Source organism: Chrysemys picta, chromosome 1, assembly GCF_011386835.1.
Source record: "Chrysemys picta bellii isolate R12L10 chromosome 1, ASM1138683v2, whole genome shotgun sequence".
NCBI classification, from domain to species: domain Eukaryota; kingdom Metazoa; phylum Chordata; order Testudines; family Emydidae; genus Chrysemys; species Chrysemys picta.
In genome coordinates, this window is record NC_088791.1 from 238839160 (window position 1) to 238861500 (window position 22341).

At 43.6% G+C, this 22341-nt stretch overlaps 1 protein-coding gene across 4 annotated transcripts in view; it reads left to right on the top strand.

Annotated features, from left to right (window-relative positions):
* Positions 1-22341, top strand: part of MAP4K4 (mitogen-activated protein kinase kinase kinase kinase 4) — a 249797-nt gene that overhangs the window by 136041 nt on the left and 91415 nt on the right. For all 4 annotated transcript variants that reach the window (XM_008172102.4, XM_008172104.4, XM_042861149.2 and 1 more), the window contains exon 4: positions 16414-16539. In XM_008172102.4, coding sequence (XP_008170324.1) covers positions 16414-16539 — 126 coding nt within the window. The remainder of the gene's footprint in view (positions 1-16413; positions 16540-22341) is intronic.

Genomic DNA, 22341 nt, shown 5'->3' on the forward strand with positions numbered 1-22341 from the left:
TACCATCCTCCTGGCTCCAGAAGAGCTCCTGGCTGCATGGCTCCAGGGATTCCGGGGTGTCTCCATCCGGCCCACCACCATCACTCCCGTTTTCCTCCTCCTCCTCTTCCTCCCCCCCCCCCCCCCTCACCGGCTCTGAAGTGTTCATGGTGGTGCTCGGAGTGGAGGTGGGGTTAACCCCAAGTATTGCATCCAGCCCCTTGTAGAATCTGCAGGTCGCAGGGGGAGCACCCGTTTGCGTCGCGGGCTTTGCGGTAGGCACTCCGCAGCTCCTTGACTTTAATCCTGCACTGCAGGGCGTCCCGGTCATGGCCCCTTTCTGTCATGTCCTTTGATACCTTCCCGAAGGTATCGCAATTCCTACGGCTGGAGCTCAGCTGGGACTGGACAGCTTCCTCCCCCCAAACACCGATGAGGTCCAGCAACTCGCCATTGCTCCATGTTGGGGCTCGCTTGGCGCGTGGAGGCATGGTCACCTGGAAAGATTTGCTGATAGCACTCCACGCCACGCCGGGCTGAGCAAACAGGAAGGGGATTTTTAAAATTCCCGGGGAATGTAAAGGGTCGGTCACATGGTTGGTTACCTGAGGCTAGGGCAGTAGATGACCAGAGTTGCTAGAACAGGCATTGCGGGATACTGTCGAATAATTCTGGAGGCCATTCACAGCGCATTGGGTGGTCACACTGGTGCCGCAGTGCTGCAGCGGCAGCGGTGCACTCACTATTCCTCTCGGAGAGGTGGAGTACATGCACCACTGCAACCAAGGAGATACAGCGCTGCAAATGCCTTGCCAGTGTGGACGGGGAGTGAGTTACAGCGCTGGGGGCGGCTTTACAGAGCTGCAACTCGCAAGTGTAGCCAAGGCCTTAGAGAAGAAGGGAAAGACCAAAACAGTTTCTAGTAGACTCAACATTTCTCCCCTCTTTTGCTGTCAGAAATAGCACCGAAACATACAGGAATCATGACATGGATCAAGTTTTATGTCTTGGGCTTTTTTTTCCCTTTGTTTCTTTTGACAGTGTAGGATAGTCTGGTCCTTCAACATTCTGTCATAATTTTCATCGTTTGTTTAGAGTGGGATGAGTCGATTTCTTTACTGGTGGGCTGGGTAAACCTAATTTCAATTCTATTGCGTGTATTTCCACCCCCACCCCCACCCCCATTCTTGTTATGTCACTTTACTGCTAACTGGCTATAAAACTGAGTCCACCATCGCAAAGAGCAGTGTTATAATTTTTTTATATTACAGTATCACCTAGAGGCCTCAATGCATTAGATGCTGTACAAACATATCATAAGAGACCGTCCCCATTCTGAATTGTTTACAATCTAGAGAGACAAGGTGGAAGGAAGTTACAATCCCGTTTTACGGAACTGAGTTAGAGAGATGAAGTGACTTGCCAGGAGTCTCACAGGAAGTCTGTGAGCAGAGCTGGGAATTGAACCTAAATCTCCCAAGCCCTGGGCCAGCATCTTCACCACAAAGCCTTTCTTTCTCAGGCTCCATCTTTTCTGTTCGTCAGGATGTGGATTGAGGAGCAATTTGCCCTGGCAGCTCTGGTTTTTACTTCTGTTGTTTTTAGTGGGGGAACTGAAATGCCACAGCAACTCTGGTTTTCAACTGGAACACATTGTTTTATAAATGTAAGCCTGTTCACAGCCCCGTGATGAAAACAAACTTGTGTTTTGATATAGGGTCTGTTTATATGTTTTCCAGACTTATTTGCTTAGCTGTTAATCACAGCCTCCTTGTCAACTGCTCAGCTAGGACTATAAAAAGCCATTGAGGTATAATGTTTCTGGAAATATTTGCTGCCTTTATTTCTATTCACTGGCGGGGGAAGAGTAATTGTTCTCAAACAGGTACAGTAATTAGCTGGCTGTCATCAGCTCTCTTGCCTCTAACAGGGCTGTGATGTCATGTCTGATAGATGGACACTAGCATTTTGTGACTCTGTTCATTGTTAATTCACTCTCCCAGAACAGCTCAGCTGTGAGGTTTCCATGCATGCTTGGCAGCACTGATACCAAAAACATCTGGTCCAAGAATATAGTTCTTTTGCTGGCAGCTGTATGAAAATGATTTTGTACATAATGGAGAAATGCCAAACACATTTACTTGTACACTAAAGTACACAGCCTGAATACCTCTCTAGCAACCCAGTATAGATGTACCGAATGAAAGCAAAACCTCAACAACCAATTTATATTCTTAGCAGGCAGGCACATGCGAACAATCTCATGTACCTACCTTACCAGCTGTTCTCAGTCTGGTACAGGATAAAAACCTCTTCAGCACTGTTCTTGTCGTCCACTGTGCTGATGGGTTTGCACAAACATAAGGTTAAACTTGACATGGACTGCCATCTCTGAATATGTTTCTCTGATGGCCATGTTTATTGTCACTGACTGGGATAGTGTGTGTCTTGTCTGCATCAGCAGCACCTAGTATATGCTGAAGAAAATGTTAGCAGTGAATCAAGTGACTTGATTGTCTGAGGGTAAATTATAACTTGAGTGATTAGGTCTAATATTTATACTAGACTGATGTAATAATCATCTTGTCACTCAGTTGTAAATCATTCTATTATGGCTTTCCCTTTTAATGGTTAATTTTCCAAGTACAAACAGACTGTAAAGATAAAATATAGTCTGCTGAGCTAGAAGATGTGTTCCTTCCTGCTTCTGTAACCTTCAGGGTTACGTACATGGATCCTTTTCTTATGAGAACAAGCAATTCGAGCAGAAATCTTTGCTCCAGCGGAGCTGCTCTCAGCCTGTCTTTTTTTTTCTAATTGCTTCCGTTATGCCACATAGTTCATTCACACAGACTAGTTCAGCTCTTTAACTTTTTTCTCGAAGGTGTCTCTTGACAGAAAGCTTCAGCCAGGCTACAGAAGAAGACAAAAGGGCACCAATGGTGGATCTGTTCTGACATCAGTTGCAGGCTCATTTTTACCCTTTGCAATGAGAGACACTCCTCCCAAGGAAAAGTGTCAGGGGCTTCTGCACAGCCACAGTATCCCTTCTTGCAGTCCTGTGTGAGAGCACACAGAAAGTCAAAAGGCAGAGCAGTCAACTTCTACACAACACCACAGCCACTAACCCATTTTTTGGATGGTAGCCTCTTGGGGGCAAGGATGGCAACTTCCCATGTGTTTGTATAGTGCTTATTATACAGTGTCCCCACCCCAGCCCTGACCTTGTCGTATAGATGCTATTGCAACATCAGCCGGGAGGAATTGTTCTTACTAAATGCTGCTTGTGGTCAAAAAAGATAAAAGAATGTAATTGAAATTTTAAAGACTGTTAGTAATTGCTGTGGGGTTTTGGGGTTTTTTTTGGGGGGGGGGGATGTTGATGAAATGTTAAAGACATTTCCAGGGGCTATTGAAAATTGAATTTTTAATCAAAAACTCAAAATTTGGCATGATATTGGACCAGAGCATCCAAAAAGGGGCTGAGATTACTTTTAAGTTAAGACTCTTGGTAAGTGCACTTACTCACTGTGTCCCTTAATTATGTTTGTAGAGAGGTGTGCAGATTTTGAGGTGCATTTTATTATTAATTTACATATCCTGGCTACTTCATTAAAGAAATCCTATGTTGAATAAGGCTACTTATGGTCTCAAGCTAGACCTTGGCTAAGGAGCCTGTGGTGGTTACAGCTTGGCTCCGTATGTGAAACTTTCCTCTTTGGGTATAAACCAGGGTGTGTGTGCAGGTCACACACAGTCAGTATTAAACATGGCTGTTAGCGACACCAACCTGTTACCTAGATGTTTGGAGACGTTGTTTTGTCTGGCAGTTTACCTCAATAGAACTTTTTTTTTTTTTTTTTAAAGTGTTAAATTTGTTTCTTCATAGTGTGTGTTAAGTGAAGTGTTACTCTTTAAGTGGTTTGCCAGACGAGAGACAAAATGTTTTAAGTGTGTTTTTATTTTTTAAAGCCATTTTTCTAACATGACACCCCTGACAGCGTTACCTTTGCACTTTGAGGCACTTAAAGGAGAAACGGAGCCGTCACAATGTTTTAGGCTATGTCTGCATTGGAGACCTTACAGCGGAACGGCTGCACCAGCGCAGCTGTACGGTCTCCTGTGTAGCTGCTTTATGCCGACGGGAGAGCTCTCCTGCTGGCATAATTAAACCACTGCAAATGAGCAGTGGTAGCTATGGTGGCAGGAGAACATCTCCTGCTGACATAGCGCTGTCTGCACCGGCACGTCTGTTGGTGTAACTTATGTCGGTCAGGGGCGTGGGTTTTTTACACCCCTGAACAACAAAAGTTTTTCCAAAAAAAGTGCCAGTGTAGACATATTAGTGAGGAGTATTTGCTTAATTAAAGCCCTATCAGTCTTTTTGGAGCTGGATGGCCAAAGGGATTAGCAATCTGATACAAAGCTATTTCGCCTCCAATCTGTGGTTTTGAAGTCATTTTAGGTTAGTAGTAATCAACCTCTGAGTGAGTACTCCAACGGCTATTTGGTGGCCTTTGAGAAAAGGGTTGGTATTTCAATCCACTTGTTAGTGGCTAAGTGTCAGCATTGCACCAACCATCATGGTTGGCACCCAAAGGATACTGAAGTCTGCAAAGAGAGAGCATGGGTTGATTAGGTATGGAGACTGAATGGACTTGTAAGCCCTAAATGTGGCCAACCAAGAACACAGCAGACACTCATGTTAGTGAATTGTCATTGGGAAGATGACATTTTCTAAAGATGGACGATATCCGTGCCATGGCTGTCAGCCCCTTACCACTCACTGTTGTGCTGAAACTAACATGTACAGGACTGTGTTGGCATAGTCAATGAGCAGTCATGCTGCCAGTGGGGAAGGAGAAGTGGGTTTCGCATTTCACATGGCTCCATGAATTGCAGTACAGAGCCCCTTCATTGCTGTCTAACAAATAATTACACGTGGTGGACTATAATTTTTCTTTAAAAAATTCCATACCATTTCAGCCCCTCCCCTCCAACCTCACCTCTCCCAAAATAAGGCTACTAAATAAAGCACAGAAAATGGCAACGTTAGTTTGCCCACACAGCCTTAACTCTGCCTTTTTGATGGTGTGCATTCTGATACCATCTTTGATTGCATGATCATATACTTTTTTTGGTTTTCATAGTTTCTGCCTCATTCATGGCAGATGCTGGATGGTGAATGAGGCAAGACTGTACTGAGTAAAGCCGGAATGTGCCAAACCATTGCTTCATTCACTGGATGAGTTGGATGGCTATAGCATATGATACATGGGGCCATACTTTGAAGAGTAAGGAGAAAAATATCTATTTAATCTTGTTCCCTGAGCTCTGTGTGACTTGTTCGCTGAGTGTATCCTGTACACTGAATGAGTAGGCTGTCTTGTGGAAATGATTTTTAATGTACTTGTTTAGTTATAGACTACCATAATGCATGCACAAGGCCAGAGCTAGGGATGCCAGGCGTCTGGTTTTTGACCAGAACGCCTGGTCGAAAAGGGACCCTGGCGGCTCCGGTCAGCACCGCTGACCGGGCCATTTAAAGTCTGGTTGGTGGTGCTGCGGGTCTAAGGCAGGCTAGTTCCTACCTGTCCTAGCACCGCGCTGCGCCCCGGAAGCGGCCAGCAGCAGGTCCAGCTCCTAGGGAACAGGGACTCGGGGAAGGGGTGTTCGGTTTTGTGTGATTAGAAAGTTGGCAACCCTAGCCAGAGCTAAGGTTACACCAACATTTTCATTTCCTGACATGGGTGCTTCACTTTTCCACATGAACTTTGCTTTAATATATTTTTGTGTGTGACATGAAACAACAATGTACACTAACATGTTTAGTCTTCCCAGCTTACTTCTGCGTCAAAGCTGGCCTTCCTCCGAGGACAGAAACACTGCCTCACTTTTTTGTTTTTGCACAAGAAAATCTTTCTTTATGGCAACCACATCTTTTTTTGTCAGTGGTCCCCCATATAGGAAAATCAGTTCTTTATTTCATTTGTGTTGCAGTCTCGTTTTTTACATCCTGTAGCTAGAATTTTCCTTTTAATCGTGTAGGTCTGAAGATCTGAAATATGATTCTAGAGCAAGAGCAAATATTTTTAATACAAGTAATGGTGATGCAAAGTAATGGTAATGTAAGAGTACTGAACACTCCACATTTTGTGGGAGCTCAAGAAAGTTAAAGGCTAGTTTGTTATCAAATGTGTAAATAATACAGATGTGATGAAGATGGACAATGAAATTCTACAGATGAGATAAATATGCATTTGAGAAGTAAAACATTAAGTAACCATGACCAAGAATCAGGGCACCAACCTAGGAAATATTTTGAAGGGGTTTGCCCTGAGGGGTTGCTTTCGTGGTTGCCCTCAGCAAATACTGTAGTGTCTTTGTCTTAATAAAGTCAGTTGCAATGCACCCCTAACATTACATAGCTTCTTTCAGTTGTGACCTTAATGCAAGTCATGCAGTGAGTAATAAAGGTGCCAGAGGCAGAATGAGATGAAAGAGGGAATGTCCTAGACATAGAGATTAGGGGAGGAAGTCCTTTTAGGGAGACAACAAATGAGTATTGTCTTTAAGTGGTTTTGGCTCCTATTTTCAGGCAAACGCTTCCAGCCTGTGTTCACACAGTGCTGCTTGCACAGGCTGCTTCAGGCATTGCTGAAAATCCTTTTAAAACCATAACCATCTGTCATACTCCCTTGTGCAATTACCTTTCACTTGCAATGCTATCAGTGGGGCTGTGGATGTAAAGCAGGAGTTTTCAACTCATTTGCTCTGCAATGGCTGCCTCGCACTGGACCCTCAGCACACAGTAAAGAGAACACTGTCCCAATGGTAGAAAAGCCCCGCTCTGTTTTGAATGCAGCTGTGTATTTTTAACCCATTTGGTAGAAACTTGAAGCAAAAAGGTGCCCAGGCATATGGTTGTGAAGGACGGTCCTGGTGTCCTGGCCAGTTCCAGTGAAGCGCGGGTTTTGCAATAACAAGAATATTCTTGTTTTCTGCAGTCCATTCAGGACACTGGGCCAGTGCGTTGCCATTCTCCTGCTGTGACGATGATATCAAGTGATACACGTTGAAGCAGTTTTGGTTTGAGGGCAAGATTGCATGGATATGGTTTATCATTCACTTCATGGATCAGGTATTGCCATAACATGCAGGGTGTTTTGAAAATATTTTAGTTTTTTCCCTGTCTTAGGAGCATAGACTCAAAACACAGGACAGCTCAATGGGTGGTTTTTGAGGCAACTGTAATTGCTGTGCAGCTCTCCCTTGTAGGTCAGCTGCACAATGCTGGGCCTTAGCAAGACGCTCAGGAAGTCACATACTGCAGTCAAGGTTTTTGGAAGACAGTGTCCACTAAATGCTTATTACTCCTGGTGGTTTCTTCACCTTTTATTTTTATTTATTTAAAAAGTGAAGCAGACATTTTGTATTGATTCTGAAAATACCTCTAGAAAAGATCTTTGAAGCTGCAGAGTTTAGCTGTCCAGCGTAGTAGTTCTTCATGTTGATCTGTTCTAGCTACTTGCATTTGGTGGGTTTTATTCTAGTTGCATTGTGTTCAGATATGCCATATCTTTAAAATAGCTAATTTAAATAATTACTGTGATGTTGTGCAGTCCATATGGTTTTAGAAGAATATGATAATAAGTGAATATAATGCAACTGGGATATGCTTCATGCAAAAGGTCTCTTGTAAGGTATCATTACAAAGCTTATAATCTACTGAGTGTGATCATCCGATTTGTATAAATGTACCACTCTTGTATCTAAAACTAGAAATATGAAATATAACTCTGAGGGCCTATTGTAATTATGCAAAGTGTGGGCCATTAATAGTGGTTTGGAATCTTGATGATTCACATTAACCAGGACCATATTCCGCAGATGGCTATGTTTACCGGTAAGTTTTCCTGTGTACGTGTGTGCTGGCAAGTGGGTAAGGAAGTCTTGCAGTGACATGTGATCATGTCACCTGAACTGGAATCCATCTTTAACCTGGTGCTTTTCCAATCGGGGGGGAGGGGTGGAAACCCAGAGGGACAAAGGGTTCCCGCCTTATGCAAAAGATATATATATATATGGGGTGGAACAGAACAAAGAGGGAGAGGAGCCATCATGAAGAATCCCCTAGCTACCACTGAGCTGGAACAAGAGCTGTGCCACGGGAAAGAATTGTGCCCAGGCCTGGAAGGTGTCCAGTCTGAGGAAAAAACGTCCTAAAGCATCTCTGAGGGTGAGATGATCTGTATTCAGTTTGATTAGACATAGATTTGCGCATTTTATTTTATTTTGCTTGGTGACCTTACTTTGTTCTGTCTGTTACTACATGGAACCACTTAAATCCTACTTTCTGTATTTAATAAAATCACTTTTTACTTATTAACTCAGAGTATGTATTAATACCGGGGGGAACAAACAACTGTGCATATCTCTCTATCAGTGTTATAGAGGGCGAACTTCTGTGAGCTGTTTTCAGGTAAACCTGCAGCTTTGGGGCAAGTCATTCAGACCCTGGGTCTGTGTTGGAGTAGACAGGAATGTCTGGCTCAGCAAGACAGAGTACTGGAGTCCTGAGCTGGCAGGGAAAACAGGAGCAGAGGTAGTCTTGGCACGTTAGGTGGCAGCTCCCAAGGGGGTTTCTGTGATCCAACCCATTACAGTTACATTAGCTGATTATCGCATTGCTCTGTGTCTAGTGAGAAGTACTGTTACATAGCTATTGGGTGTGCTAATAATGCATTTAACACACAGAATATCTGTTGGGAAGGGAACAAAAACTTTTGTAATTTCCAAGTGCAAGGTATACGGTGGCCGCCAGATGGCACTATTCCAGGCAAGAGTCTGAATTCTGTTTATTTGTGATGTATATGAGTTTAAATCTTGAGAAATGGTATTACTGTATTGTGTTGGATCTCAGCATAACTACTGTTGTAACCACTAGTCAATTTACAGGCAAGGTCCTTTGTTAGAATGACTATATTTAGAAATTCCTAGAGATACTAAATGGCCTTAAAATATTAAGGTAATATCTGTAGTTAAATAATGAAAACTGGAGAGGAATCCACTTGATTTAATCATGCAGCCCTTACAAAAATATAGCTTACTGCAAAAATTACTAGTAATCAGACATTCTGTCACAAACAGCTGGTGAATGTATAAGTGAAAACACTTAGAACAGTGGTATCGCAGGCAGAGACAAAGAACGTTTCTATGGGAGTTTGTATCACTGATAATGGCCTACAGTGGTAATTGGTGCCAGCTGCATAAAATCACTAAGTGGGGCTTACCAGCTGCCTCTGCCTTCCAAGGAATAGGATGTAGCCTTGTATTTCTTCCTGAGAGGGAGACTTTCTCTCCGCAATCATTTAAAACTTACTCTTTGTCTTTGTGACCAGTGGTCTCTGGAAATTGACAGAATAGTAGTAACTGTGCATGGAAGATAGTGTAGGCTGGAGTGCCAGCTTTCAATGCACCTTAATCCTAACATACAACAACCTTTCTGTTCCAGCCCCAGGTCTTTTCTGGGCAGATGTTGCCAGTCATGTTACAAAATATCCTTTCAGTGAAGCGTGCGTTAATGAGTAGTGCTGGGTGGGAAATAGTTTTCCTGTCCTGTGAAAGCTTTCGAGACTTCCAAGTTTTTCCCCATCTAATAGTGACAATCAATCTCAAAAAATTTCATGAATTGATTAAACTAAAAAAATATTTTTGGATTGGGTCAATCAAAACATTTCATTTAGATTTTGGCATTTTCTTATTTTTAACCTTGTTTAATATAAATAAACTAAAATTTTAAAATGAAAAGTCATTGTGCACTGGAAAATGGAACTTTTCATTTCAAAAATGTCAAAGTGGAAAGTTTTATAATCGGGAGATTGCTCAAAAGTGATCCTTTCCCGTGGACAATTTCACTTGTGACAAATCAGCATTTTCTGATGAAACATTTAGTCAGAAAATTAGCAACCAGCTCTGCTAATGAGACCACCCCATTTTCGTACTATTATTTGTATTGCCATAATGCCTAGAAACCTTAGTCCCATTTTTCTGCTAGGCATTGTTCAAACATACGCTGTCCCTGCCTTGTAGAGTTTACAGTCTAAGGTCCCAATCTAGCAAACGCTTACGCATTGTAACAACTTGCAGTATTGGGGTCTAAGTACGTACTACAGTAAAACCTGCCAAGAGCGACCACTCATGGAAGTTAGCACATCAGAGAGCTGAGGTGTTCTGTGGCCTCTGCAAGTAGGTGCTCGTGACAGTGGTCTCTCTTTACAAGTGGTCTCTAAGGGCAGGTTTTACTGTACTTGCAGCCAAAGAATGATTTCAACCTAAAGGCTGACACATTAATCCTTGGGTTCAAAAAATTGTAATGCTCAGAATTAAGATTCAAGTAAGCAAATATAGTTAAATGGTTATGTATTTTTTGCCTTAAATGGTACTTGATTGTTTTTAACGATATTCTACTCCTGAGGGCATTCTGAACCAAAAAATTTTAAAAAAGTTGTGCACAGTGTTTTAAAATTCTGCAAATTTTATTTGTCAAATAAATGTGGAGGCTCCAGCATGGCACTGGGGAGCACAGGTCACTGGCTGCACAGAGGTGGGAGATCACTGTACAGCTCCCCCCAACCCAGACATGGAGACAGTGGTGAGGCTGCACCCAGCGCATGGACTGGGCCTGCAGCAGAAACACCGCCAGGGCCCTGCCCTTCCGTGCCAGGTGCACCAACTGTGGCCAGGCAGGCTCAGCAAGGCAGGATCCAAGTGTGGAGGGTCTCAGTGTGTGGGGATCCAGGTGTGGGTTGAGAGGGTTCTGTGTGGGGCAATCTGGGTGTGGGCGGGATCTGGATGCGCAGGGGCTTGTTAGGGGGTTCTGGATCCAACGGTAATGGGACTCTGCAGTGGGGTCCAGGTGAAGGTGGTTGGGGCTCAGCTGCGGCAGGGAAGGTCTGGTTGGGGGGGGGGGAGATAGCGCTCAGCAGGGGGATTTGGGTGTGGAGGGCTCGAGGGATGTGTGTGTCCAGATGCTGGGGAAGTGGGGTTCTGAGTGCGGGGGGGGGTTGAGGATCGGCAGGAGGGTCTGGGTAGGAGGGGGTCTGGATGCACGGGGGTTAGGTGGATGGGGGAGCAGATCCCTGTACAGGGATCCCTCCCCCTGCAGCTGAGGAACAATGGGTACAGGAAGGGGTGTGTGTGTGTGTGTGTGTGTGTGTGCGTGTGAAAGAGAGAGAGAGAGTTTGCAGAGCTTCCTGCAGCTGGGGGAGAAATCAGAGGGTGGGTCTGACCCAACCCCAGATGCCATGCACAGGGGAAAAGGAAGTCCCGTCCTCCCCAGCCCAGCCAGGACTAGCAGCTGAACCCAGCTCAGGGTAGGTAGCCGCATCTTCCGCAGTCCTGCCTCCTGCCCCACAGTGATTTACCTCTCTGCTGGCTGCCCTGGGCACCCAAAACATACTGCTGGGGAGGGGCGCATGACAGCTCTTGTGGCTTCCCCTTTCTTCCCTGTCAGAAAGTCATTTTTCTGCGGGGAAGCAAAGAAATCTGTGGGGGACATAAATTCTGCACATGCGCAGTGGCACAGAATTCCCCCAGGAGCAAAGTGTAGTACCTGTTCTTATCTGTTTAATTGATGTATGATACCCCATTTTAATTGTTTGTACCTTCAGGCCAATGGAAGAAAAGCTTTTTATTTTTTATTTTTATTCCAACGTATTTTAAATATTCAACAAACAGAAAAATATAGGTTTGTTAGCAGGTAGAATTGGTCTTATTATTTCTGGACAGATTTTGGAAGGCCTTTGTTACATTTAAAAAAACAAAACCTGTGATATTGCTAGGCAAGTCAATATCTTTCAGACTTACGCTTGCTGAACTACTTTACCATAAATTAGTGACTCCATACTTTTTTGTTATCTTTCATTGTTATTGTGTCTTTCTCTTTTGTGTGCGTAATTAGTTAATATAAATTAATATTAATATAATAGACAAAAAATTATGAAATATAATGGAAGATTAGAGTAACTTGGTTGTCAGCTTCAAAGACCCAAGTCACAAATTCCTAAGTTGCTAGGTTGAGCTGCCTATCGCTTCCTGGCTCTCCGAGCTCTGGTCAAGTGAAAAAATATCTCAAGTGGTTAGGGGGCACTAGTCTGAGTATAAAGAATCAGTTCCAACAGTGAACTCACCAAAAAATAAATAATGTAATGACATACTAGGTTATTGATTTTAAGTGGGCGGAAAAATTGAGTCCTCTTTGAAGATTTGGTGACGCTAAGAGCACCAGAGTCGTTCACCTCTGTAATCCAGAGTTCAAATTTGATGGAAACCATATGGTATGGTCTTTCTTTTGGGATGTGGACAAATGTCCCTTAGAAACTAGTCTAACAGTTTGTCGTATTGAATTATGATTGGTGGTTATTATTAAGAAAGAGGCCCAGACGTGGAAAAGCAGGGCTGCTGCTAGTCAGGGACTGAGGTACATTGACACAACTTCATGGGAATGGGATAACTGACAGTGCATTGTGTGCTGCACTCTGCTAGATTTATCCAGTTCTATCCGCCTTCCTTTTGTCATTCTAAAATTCACTAGATTTACTCCTAAAAGCTACTAGACGGAACGGAAACCCCGACCATAGCTCTGTGGGTCCAGTCGTGTTCCTGTTATGGTCGTTGTGAGCAGGACTGAGACCTGCACTACTTAGGAGTATTTTTAAATACTATTTTTGAGAAATATATCCTTTGTAAGCAATGTCTTTTTGCCTAAGACCATAAATATGTGTGACCAGCCTTCAGCATGGCCTGTCCATTATAGTTCAAGGTTTGTTGTGTTTTTGTGGATTTGACAAAAGAATACAAAAGAACTTTTGATGCATCAGAAGTCACGCCAAATAGCAGATGAGTCCAGTTACTTCAAACATCATGCCTCATAGTTAGAAATGATGAAATGTTTGTTTTTTCTCAGGAACAATGTTTATAGAGGACTCTGATTCACCATGTCATTTTAATATTTTATACAATGTTCTAAACATACCCAGCACTTACAAAACATCTTTAAAAAAGAAAACTTAAAGAAAAGATAAAAACAGGTTAATTGTGGTGCATTTGGGGTTCTTCCAGATTAATAATTAAAATAGATTAATATGGAGGACACAGTTTACGTGTAAAGTAATTACTTTTTGTTTAGAGCAGTGGGTGTTTCTTTTATGCTAAGAAAAAAGCTAAAGCAATGTGGTTAATATTTAGCTAGTGTTCTGTTACCTGACACCTGCACGTGTTGTGAATAGTATACTTTATGATTAGGCATTTTACAGATTGCAAAGAAATTTACTGTTTAGAATTTCCCCCATATCAGTTGCTGATACTGTGGAAGAATCAACAGTTTTGCTGGGATGTTGATGAGCTTGCCCTCCGGTCGAACTGAGGCTTTAGTTTCTCATTACACGTGTCTTTCCCCTGTACATTTGAGGTGCAATAGAATGCAAAGTGATTGAGACCAACAAAGCTAGGCCACCCATTGTCTTGTTCTATTACAGGGTGGCCAAACTTACTGACCCTCCCAGCCACATGCAACTATCTTCAGAAGTTCAAGAGCCAGGGCGTGCCTGCTGGGGCTCAGGGCTTCAGCTCCACTGCGGGGTGGTGGGGCTAGGGGCTTCAGCCCTTCAGGGAGGGGAGTCTTGGGGCTTCAGCCCTGCGAGAGGTGCCTGCCCAGGCTTGGGGCTTCAGCCCCACTCCTGCGAAGCCCCGAGCCCCGGCAGGTGCATCCTGTGGAGCTGAAGCCCCGAGACCCCCCTCCCCGCTGGGCAGAAGCCAGAGGCAGTGTGTGTGTGGCGGGGGGGGGAGGATGTAACCCCATGTGCTCCCTCAGATTTTTGCTAAGGTTTGCTGGCCATGCTCGGTCTTTTGGTGCCACCAGGCCTCCTCTGCACAACAGTTGCTGGTGCCAGCAAGCTGGGAGCTGCGGCTGTGGGGAGAGCCAGTGGCAAACAGCTGGGAGCAGCAGGGAGATCCCTGCTCTAGGTGCTAAAGCAGCAGCAGCACCTCCTTGCAGCTCCCAGCTGTTTGCTGCTGCCTCTCCATGTGGAACTAACACCTGTGAGCTGCAGGGAGGGGCCGCTGAAGGTAAGAGGGGGTCATGCCGGAGTGGGGAGGGGGGATGATTCAAGCTGTTGGGTGGGAGCCTTTAAATTGTGCCCACCCTCCCCCCGGTAGGCACCAGTCGTCTCTGGCAGAAGCCCCTAGTCCCACCCCGCCGGGCAGAAGTCTCCCCCACTCCCCGCACCCCCCAATCTGGGCAGGGAATGGTGGGGGCAATGGGGAGGCTCCGTGAGCTGCACTTGAACTGTAAAAGAGCTGCATGTGGCTCGAGAGCTGCAGTTTGGCCACCCCCAGTCTATTAAAGGGACTCCAGGGTTATTGTTGGTTGGGATATTGTTGGCTGGTGTTTCTCCTCACTAGCAGGTTTCGAGCCCTCTTCCTTCCTAACATTCCCTCCATAGACAGGCATACTGCCTCCAGCCATGTGTTCAGAGGTGAAAGTAAGCCGGTCCGGTCCGGTACAGCGTACTGGTAAGAGCCGGTACATAGCCAACTGTACCGGCTGGGCTGCTGCTGATGGGGGCCAAAAGCTGGAGCCCCTGGCCCTTTAAATTGTTGCCAGAGTCCCAGGGCTCCCGGCCTTCGCTAACACTACCATGGGGCTCTGGCAGTGATTTAAAGGTCCTGGAGCTCCCGGCCACTGCTACCGCACCAGCAGCTGGAGCCCCGGGTCCTTTAAATCGCTGCTGGAGCCCCAGCCCCACCGCTTCCGCCCGAGGCCCTGCCCCTTCCGGTCTCCCCAACTCCCGGCTCAGGACCCTTGGGAGCCAAAAAAATACCGCGTTATAGGTGAAACTGCATTATATTGGACTTGCTTTGATCCACCGGAGTGCGCAGCCCCCCCCCCCCCCCCCCCCCGGCGCACTGCTTTACCGCGTTCTATCCGAATTCGTGTTATATCGGGTCGCGTTATATTGAGGTAGAGGTGTACTTTCACCCCTGCGTGTGTTCTGCTTCTCACCTCCAAAGCCACTCTACTCCTCCCAGATCACGCACCCTACCTGTACTTTCCAGCCCCCAGGATTTAGCTGCCTCTAAGGCATTATGTGTAGAGCTGGATTACATTTGGGTTGGAATTTTGCCTGGAAATGCATTTTTGGAGTTCCAAACTATTTGTAAATTTGGGTTGAATTCAGTTTGACTACGTTTTGTGCGAGGAAAAGCCTTGAAAACAAATTTTGGAAATGTCAAAATGAGCCAGTTTGATACTTGGTTTCAAATCAGATTTTTTTAAATGTCGCTTTGAAACAATATTCAAAATATTCATTCACCCCAAGCAAATGTTTTTAGTGTTTTTGCTTCGCAAAAAATGAAAAACATTTAGTTTTGGTTTCAAACAAAACAATTTTTTTTGGGGGGGGGGGGGGGGTTCAGCTACCGAATCAAAAAATCAATGATTTGCTAAATGTACTGTTATCTGTTGCAGAAAACCTCTTATTCTGCTCAGTTTGGGTCTGGAGAAAACCAGATGCCTTTCTTTGCCTGGGCAGGAATGCTTGACCAAGGGAGTGAAGCCCCTTCCTCTGTCTTTGTGTACAGTATCCTGTTTACATGCTGGACTCCCAGCCATGCTCTTCCTCTAGGGCCATATGGAGCAGGAGCGAACTCTAACAAGCAGTGCAAATGACTCATTCACATAAGTGAGACAACTTCCTCAGTTCCCAAGTTGTCTTCCTGATGCAGACTCACTTTGTCTGCTGCTTTTTGCAAAAGATGGGCTCCCATCCAACCCACTCCTGAAAGCACACTTCAACTGTGAAAACCTGCTCAGTGAGATTTAAATATAACTGGTCAATTTTTTTTTTCAACTTTAAAAATGTTTCAAGAAGGGGAAAATCCCCCCATAACCCTCCCAATTCAGGGTGGGGTTTTTTATCCATTCTAGTTTTGAGTTGCCTTCTGCGGGTCACATTGGAAGGCTTGTCAGCAAGTTTTATTTTTTAAAAAAAATTCTATGCTTATAATAACTTTGAAGAGAGATACTGTCCTACTTAGTATTACTTTTGTTAAGTGAACCCTTCTGGTCTTTCCAAAACACTCTTGTTTCAAAACACTACTTGTAGGAGTCTTTCATGGAATTGAAATCAGTTACGTGTATATCTTTTCAGTCATTTATTTCTTTTCAGCATTACTGAAGTTCTGGAGAATAAATGTTTGTTTCAGATAATCTTCCCAATAAGCACTGAAGTTCTGTGGCATGAAGCCAGATTGTGTTTACTGATCATGCTGCTGATATAAATGGAACTTTCCCTTATATCTATCCATGCGTGTGAGAGAGGAGATAAATAATGTATTTGTCATAAAATATGTGCTTTTTGTTTCCTTCGAAAGGATGAAGAAGAAGAAATCAAACTGGAGATAAATATGCTAAAGAAATATTCGCATCATAGAAACATTGCAACTTATTACGGTGCTTTCATTAAGAAAAGTCCCCCAGGACATGATGACCAATTGTGGGTAAGCTGACGTTTCCCCAGCATGCTCGTAGGCTTTTCCCCTTTGGTTGTAATTTGAGGACAACAGAAAGATCATATTGGGAAAACAACATTAATGAAATGTGGTGTTTTATGAAGGTTGTTTTATTATAAATCACCCAGGCTGATTGTGCAGCCTTAACAAGAAAATCAATCTAAAATTTGCTATTAATGTTTAATTCGCTATGTAATGTTTAATTCACCATGAAAATCTTAGATGTCTGTACACAAGGAGTATGCAGAATATACAGGAAGACCTGAAAGTATTAGAATGTAAGCTAAATTATGACTTATTTGGTGTATCAGAGACTTGATGGGATAAGTCTCATGACTGGATAATTGGTATAGAAGGGTATGGCTTGTTCAGCAAGGACAGACATGATAAAAAGGGGAAGTGTTGCATTGAACACGAAGTGTATATATACACTTGTGCTGAGGTCCAGAAGGAGGTGAGAAGTAGACCAGTTGAAAGTATCTTGGTAAAGATAAAGGGGTAAAAAATAAATAGGGCTGACGTCCTGGTAGGTATGTAGTTAGACCACCAAATCAGGAAGAGGAGGTGAATGAGGCATTCTTAGAACAAACAGAAATATTTAAAACGTAAGACCTGGTAGTAATGGGGAACTTAAACTATCCAGACAACTGTTGGAAAAGTAATATAGCAAAACACAAAATTTTCCGGTAGGTTCTTGAAATATATAGGGGACAACCTTTTGTTTCAGAAAGTGGAGGAAGTAACCAGGGGGACAGCCGTTTTTGACTCTATTCTGGTCAACAGGGAGGAACTGGTAATGAATATGAAGGTGGAAGGCAATTTGGGTGAAAGTGATTGTGGAATAGTAGATTTCATTATCCTAAGGAAAGGAGGGACTGAGAGCAGCAGAATAAGGACAATGGACTTCAAAAAAGCAGACTTCAACAAACTCTGAGAACTGATAGGTAAAGACGTATGGGAAGCAAATGGATAAAGAAGTTCAGGATAACTGCCAGTTTGTCAAGGAGACAATATTAAAGGCACAACTGCAAACTATGCAAAGGAAAAATGGGAAGAATAGTAAGGCCAATATGGCTCCATCAGCAGATCTTTAATGACCTGAAAGTCAAAAAGGAATCCTATTAAAAAAAAAAAAAATGGAAACATGGACAAATTGCTAAGGAGGAGTACAAAAGGATATAACTAGCATGTAGGGAGAAAATCAGAAGGGCTTGAAGAAGAAGAAGTAATAATAATAATAATGAGTTACGCCTAGTAAGGGACCTAAAAGATTCTTTAAATACATTAAGAGCAAGAGAAAGATGAAGTAAAGTATAGGTCCTGTAGCCTGATCAATTATTGCTAGTGTGTATACTAGGATTGTTAATTCTTTAGCACAGGTTCTTCCCTTTCAGGCGGCTACACAGAAGTTTGTTGTTCGTTCCTGGATTGATGTGACCGACAACAGAGATGATAAACGTAAAAATAAGCTTTACTTAACATCCAAATAAGTCAGCTCATTAATATAACCGAACAGCATAACACATACAGAGAAATAGGTTTTAGGATTGATAGCAAACTCACATATCCTTAAACATTATGTAAAACAAAGCCGGAAGAATTCAGTCAGTGGAGTACATCAAAAGAAAGCAGGTCATGAACCAGTTGCTACTGTTTCAGGAACCTGATGCACCCAAAATTTAGGGAACAAAGTCAGATCTTTTTATACCCATCCTTTATGTGACCTTTCAGATACATGCCCATATCTGACCCTTTCCTAGATCATCATAACCTTTATTTCTGCCCATTATTTATGTGGTATTCCAGATAACCATAATTATAATTCTGATCACTGACCTCAGCAATTTGTGTCAATCAGTTTCTTACTAAATCATATATATCAGAGCAGTCTAGATGCCTAGTTACTATGTTACAAAATATTGCAAAAGCCCCCAACTGTCCTGTTATTTCAAGGTAAGTTTGCAGGCATGCAGTGTATCTGTTTTTCTGCTATCAACTTGTTTGTTTGCAGAATGAGAAGGTACAACTTATGACTTGTGGTTAAGTCCTGAAGCCTACTTTGGATAACTAAAAATCAAGTGTATCACACTAGGCCTTACACTCCATAAATGCCTAATATCCTTCATATTTGTGTTTTCTAATTTTCCCCAGCATGTTTCAAGTTAATAGCATTTCAAACCTATCAACACTATACCCCTGTAGTGTTGTTACAAAGGCAGAACAGGGCATAACAGAGGAGGAGAGTTAATAACTGATCATATCAAGAAGCCTGTTTTGCTTCAGTCCTCACTAAAAAGGTTAATGATGACTAGATACTCAACACAATATTAACAACAAGGGGGGAAGTGACGCAAGCTAAAATAGGGAAATAACAGGTTAAACAATATTTAGATAAGTTAGATGTATTCAAGTCGGCAGGGCCTGATGAAATTTATCCAAGGATACTTTAGGAGTAGCTAAAGCAGTCTCAGGACCGTTATTTTTGAGAACTCACAGAGGACGAGTGGGGTCTCAAAGGAAGGCAGAAGGGCAAACATAGTATCTATCTTTAAAGAGAGGAACCAAGAGGACCCAGGGAATTATAGAGGAGTCAGCCTAACTTTGATAACTCAAAAGATGCTGGAACAAATTATTAAACAATCAGTTGGTGAACACTTAAATTTTTAAGGAATAGCCAGCATGGATCTGTCAAAAACAAATCATGACAAACCACCTTTACTGGATTTTTTGGGCAGGGAGAGGGGGATGCGGAAGAGCAGTAACTGTGATATATATTGGTTTTTGTAAGGCCTTTGACACAGTCCCACAGATATTCTTATAAGCAAACTAGGGAAATGCTGTGTAGATCAGTGGTTCTCAAGCTGTGGGTCGGGACCCCAAAGTGAGTCGCGATCGCATTTTAACAGGGGTTGCCAGGGCTGGCTTAGGTTTGCTGGGGCTCAGGGCTGAAGTCCAAGTCCTGCCGCCGGGGGCCAAAGCTGAAGCCTGAGGGTTACAGGCTTGGGCTTCAGCTTTGACGCCTTCCCTGCCCAGGGCAATGGGGCTCAGGCTTTGGCTCAGTCTTCCCCGCACAGGACTGTGAGAATCAGGCGGACTCAGGCTTTGGTCCCCCCTCCTGGGGTCATGTAGTAATTTTTGTTGTCGGAAGGGGGTCGTTGTGCAATGAAGTTTGAGAATTCCTGGTCTAGATGAAATTACTACAAGGTTGGTGCCCAACTGTTTGAAAGACCGTACTCAGAGTAGTTATCAATAAGGCTAAGATTTAGTCGCGCGTATTTTTAGTAAAAGTCATGGACAGGTCACGGGCAATAAACAAAAATTCACAGTGTGTGACCTGTCCATGACTTTTAATATAAACACCCCTGACTAAATCTTAGCTGCTCCAGGGCCCCACTGCTCTGGGGGGGGGTCCCTGCTGCTGAGGTGGTCCCCGGAGCCAGCTCTGGGGGGGGGAGGGGCATGGGATCAGCCACAGTGGCCACTGCAGCTGTGGAATTTCACGGAGGTCGCAGAAAGTCACAGAATCTGTGACTTCCGCGACCTCCGTGACCGGCTCGCAGCCTTAGTTATCGATGGTTTTCTGTCAGACTGGGAGGGCGTATCTAATTGGGCCCACGGGTCAGTCCAAGGTTGCTACTATTCAATGTTTTCATTAGTGACTTGGAAGATGGAGGGGAGAGCGTACTTATTAAATTTGCAGATGACACTTAGCTGGGAGGCGTTGCAGGCACTTTTGAGGACAAGATTAGAATTCAAAACAACCTTGACAAATTGGAGACTTGATCTGAAATTCAATAAAGACAAGTGCAAAGTACTTCACTTAGGAAGGAAAAATCAAATGCATAATTACAAAATGGAGACTAACTGGCTAGGTGGTAGGACTGCTGAAGAGAGTCTGGGGTTCATAGTGGATCACCAATTGAATATGAGTCAACAATATGAAGCAGTTGCAAAAAAAGACTAAAATAATTTTGGGTGTGTTTTAATAGAAGTGTTGTATGTAGGACATAGGAGGTAATTGTCCCACTCTATTCAGTGCTAGTAAGGCCTCAGCTGTAGTAGTGTCCAATTCTCAGCACCACACTTTAGGAAAGATGTGGATAAATTGAAGAGAGTCCAGAGGAGAGCAACAAAAATGACGAAAGGTTTAGAAAAGCTGACCTATGAGGAAAGGTTAAAAAAACTGGACATGTTTAGTCTTGAGAAAAGAAAACTGATGGGGGCCATGATAAGTCTTCAAATATATTATGGGCTGCTGAAAGAGGACTGTGATCAGTTGTTTTCCATGTGCTCTGAAGGTAGGACAAGAAGTAATGGGCTTAATCTGGAGCAAGGGAGATTTAGGTTAGGTGTTAGGGAAAACTTCCTAACTATAAGGGTAGTTGAGGTCTGGAATAGGCTTCAAAGGGGTATTGTGGAATCCCCGTCATTGGAGGTTTTTAAAAACAGGTTAGACAAATGTGTGTCAGGGATGGTCTACGTAAACATGGTCCTACCTCAGTGCAGGGGGCTGGACTTGATGACTTTTAAAGGTCCTTTCAAGCCCTATTTCTATGATTCTGTGATAAGTAACTTTTTCCTTTCCCAGCTGGATAGTAACACATTTCCTGCTAATGAAGCAGAGATAATGAGCAGCAAGAGAATGTTGCCTTAAAAATAAACCAGCACCTATGATTTCTCTTTTCTTTAATGCTTATGGGATGTCCACAGCATCACCCATCTGCATTATCAGCACCATCTACATTGCATTATTCTCCCCTTAACGGTAACATTTTCATTCTGTGCCCTGAGAACTGACAAGTATTTAAAATACAGTTAACTACTGTACAGCGTACAGTAAATTGAGCCTTGTAAGATACTTTTAATGTGTGTACAGTTATGTTTAGTTAAAACATGCAGTGCCTAGGAATGAATCTAGCTTTCAGTAGTGCGAGAGATGTAAGACAGGCATGCACATGTTTTAGAATCAGCATACCTTAAATCTGTTGGTTTCTAAATCAAATATTGGAAATCTCTAAGGGTGCTCTGAACAGAGGGAAGTTGGTTATTAGTGCTTGGACAAGTAGAAAATATTTTAATGTTAAATGTTTTCATTTGAGTTTGCTTTGGGTAACAGTATCCAGGCCCTCAGGAAGCTGAGGTACAAATGTGCATGCAAAACCAATAGCTGTTCCTGACCCTTGTAAATACATGGAAACTGCGGAGAGAGACGGATGTGATGGTGTGATCAGTTTAACTCTTTAGCACTAGGCTTGTTGAGCAATGCTGTTAATTGAGAAAATCCAGATGCCCAGCATCAAATTACAGTGAATAAATCAGCCATTGAAGATGAGCTAACTAATATGAGACATATTCCATATACAGTAGGCACTCACTAGAACACCCTTCGCAGTAGTGAACCTTGGGCTATAGCAAACATGGTCCCTGGATTCCATCTCCAGCCCTGCCTGCTGTGGTGGCGGGGCTGAGAGCTCCTCCTGCCTCAGGGCTGCGGGGGGAGGGGAGGGCCTGACACTCCTCCAGCCCAGGGTTACGGTGGTGTCCTGCAGTGCACTCCTCCCTGAGGCTGAAGGAGCCTCTCTCCCCACTGCAGCCCCATGCCGGAGGAGCTGTTTCTCCTCCTTTCACTATAACCAACCCCTGGCTATACTGAAAAAATGACTTGGATCCCCAGGGGTTCATTATAGCAAGGGGGTACTATATGTCATAATAGAGACATTTGGTTTGGCTCCACTCTCCATGTGGAGACATTAAATGTGACCGTTGTCTTTGTGTGACATGAGCATTGTA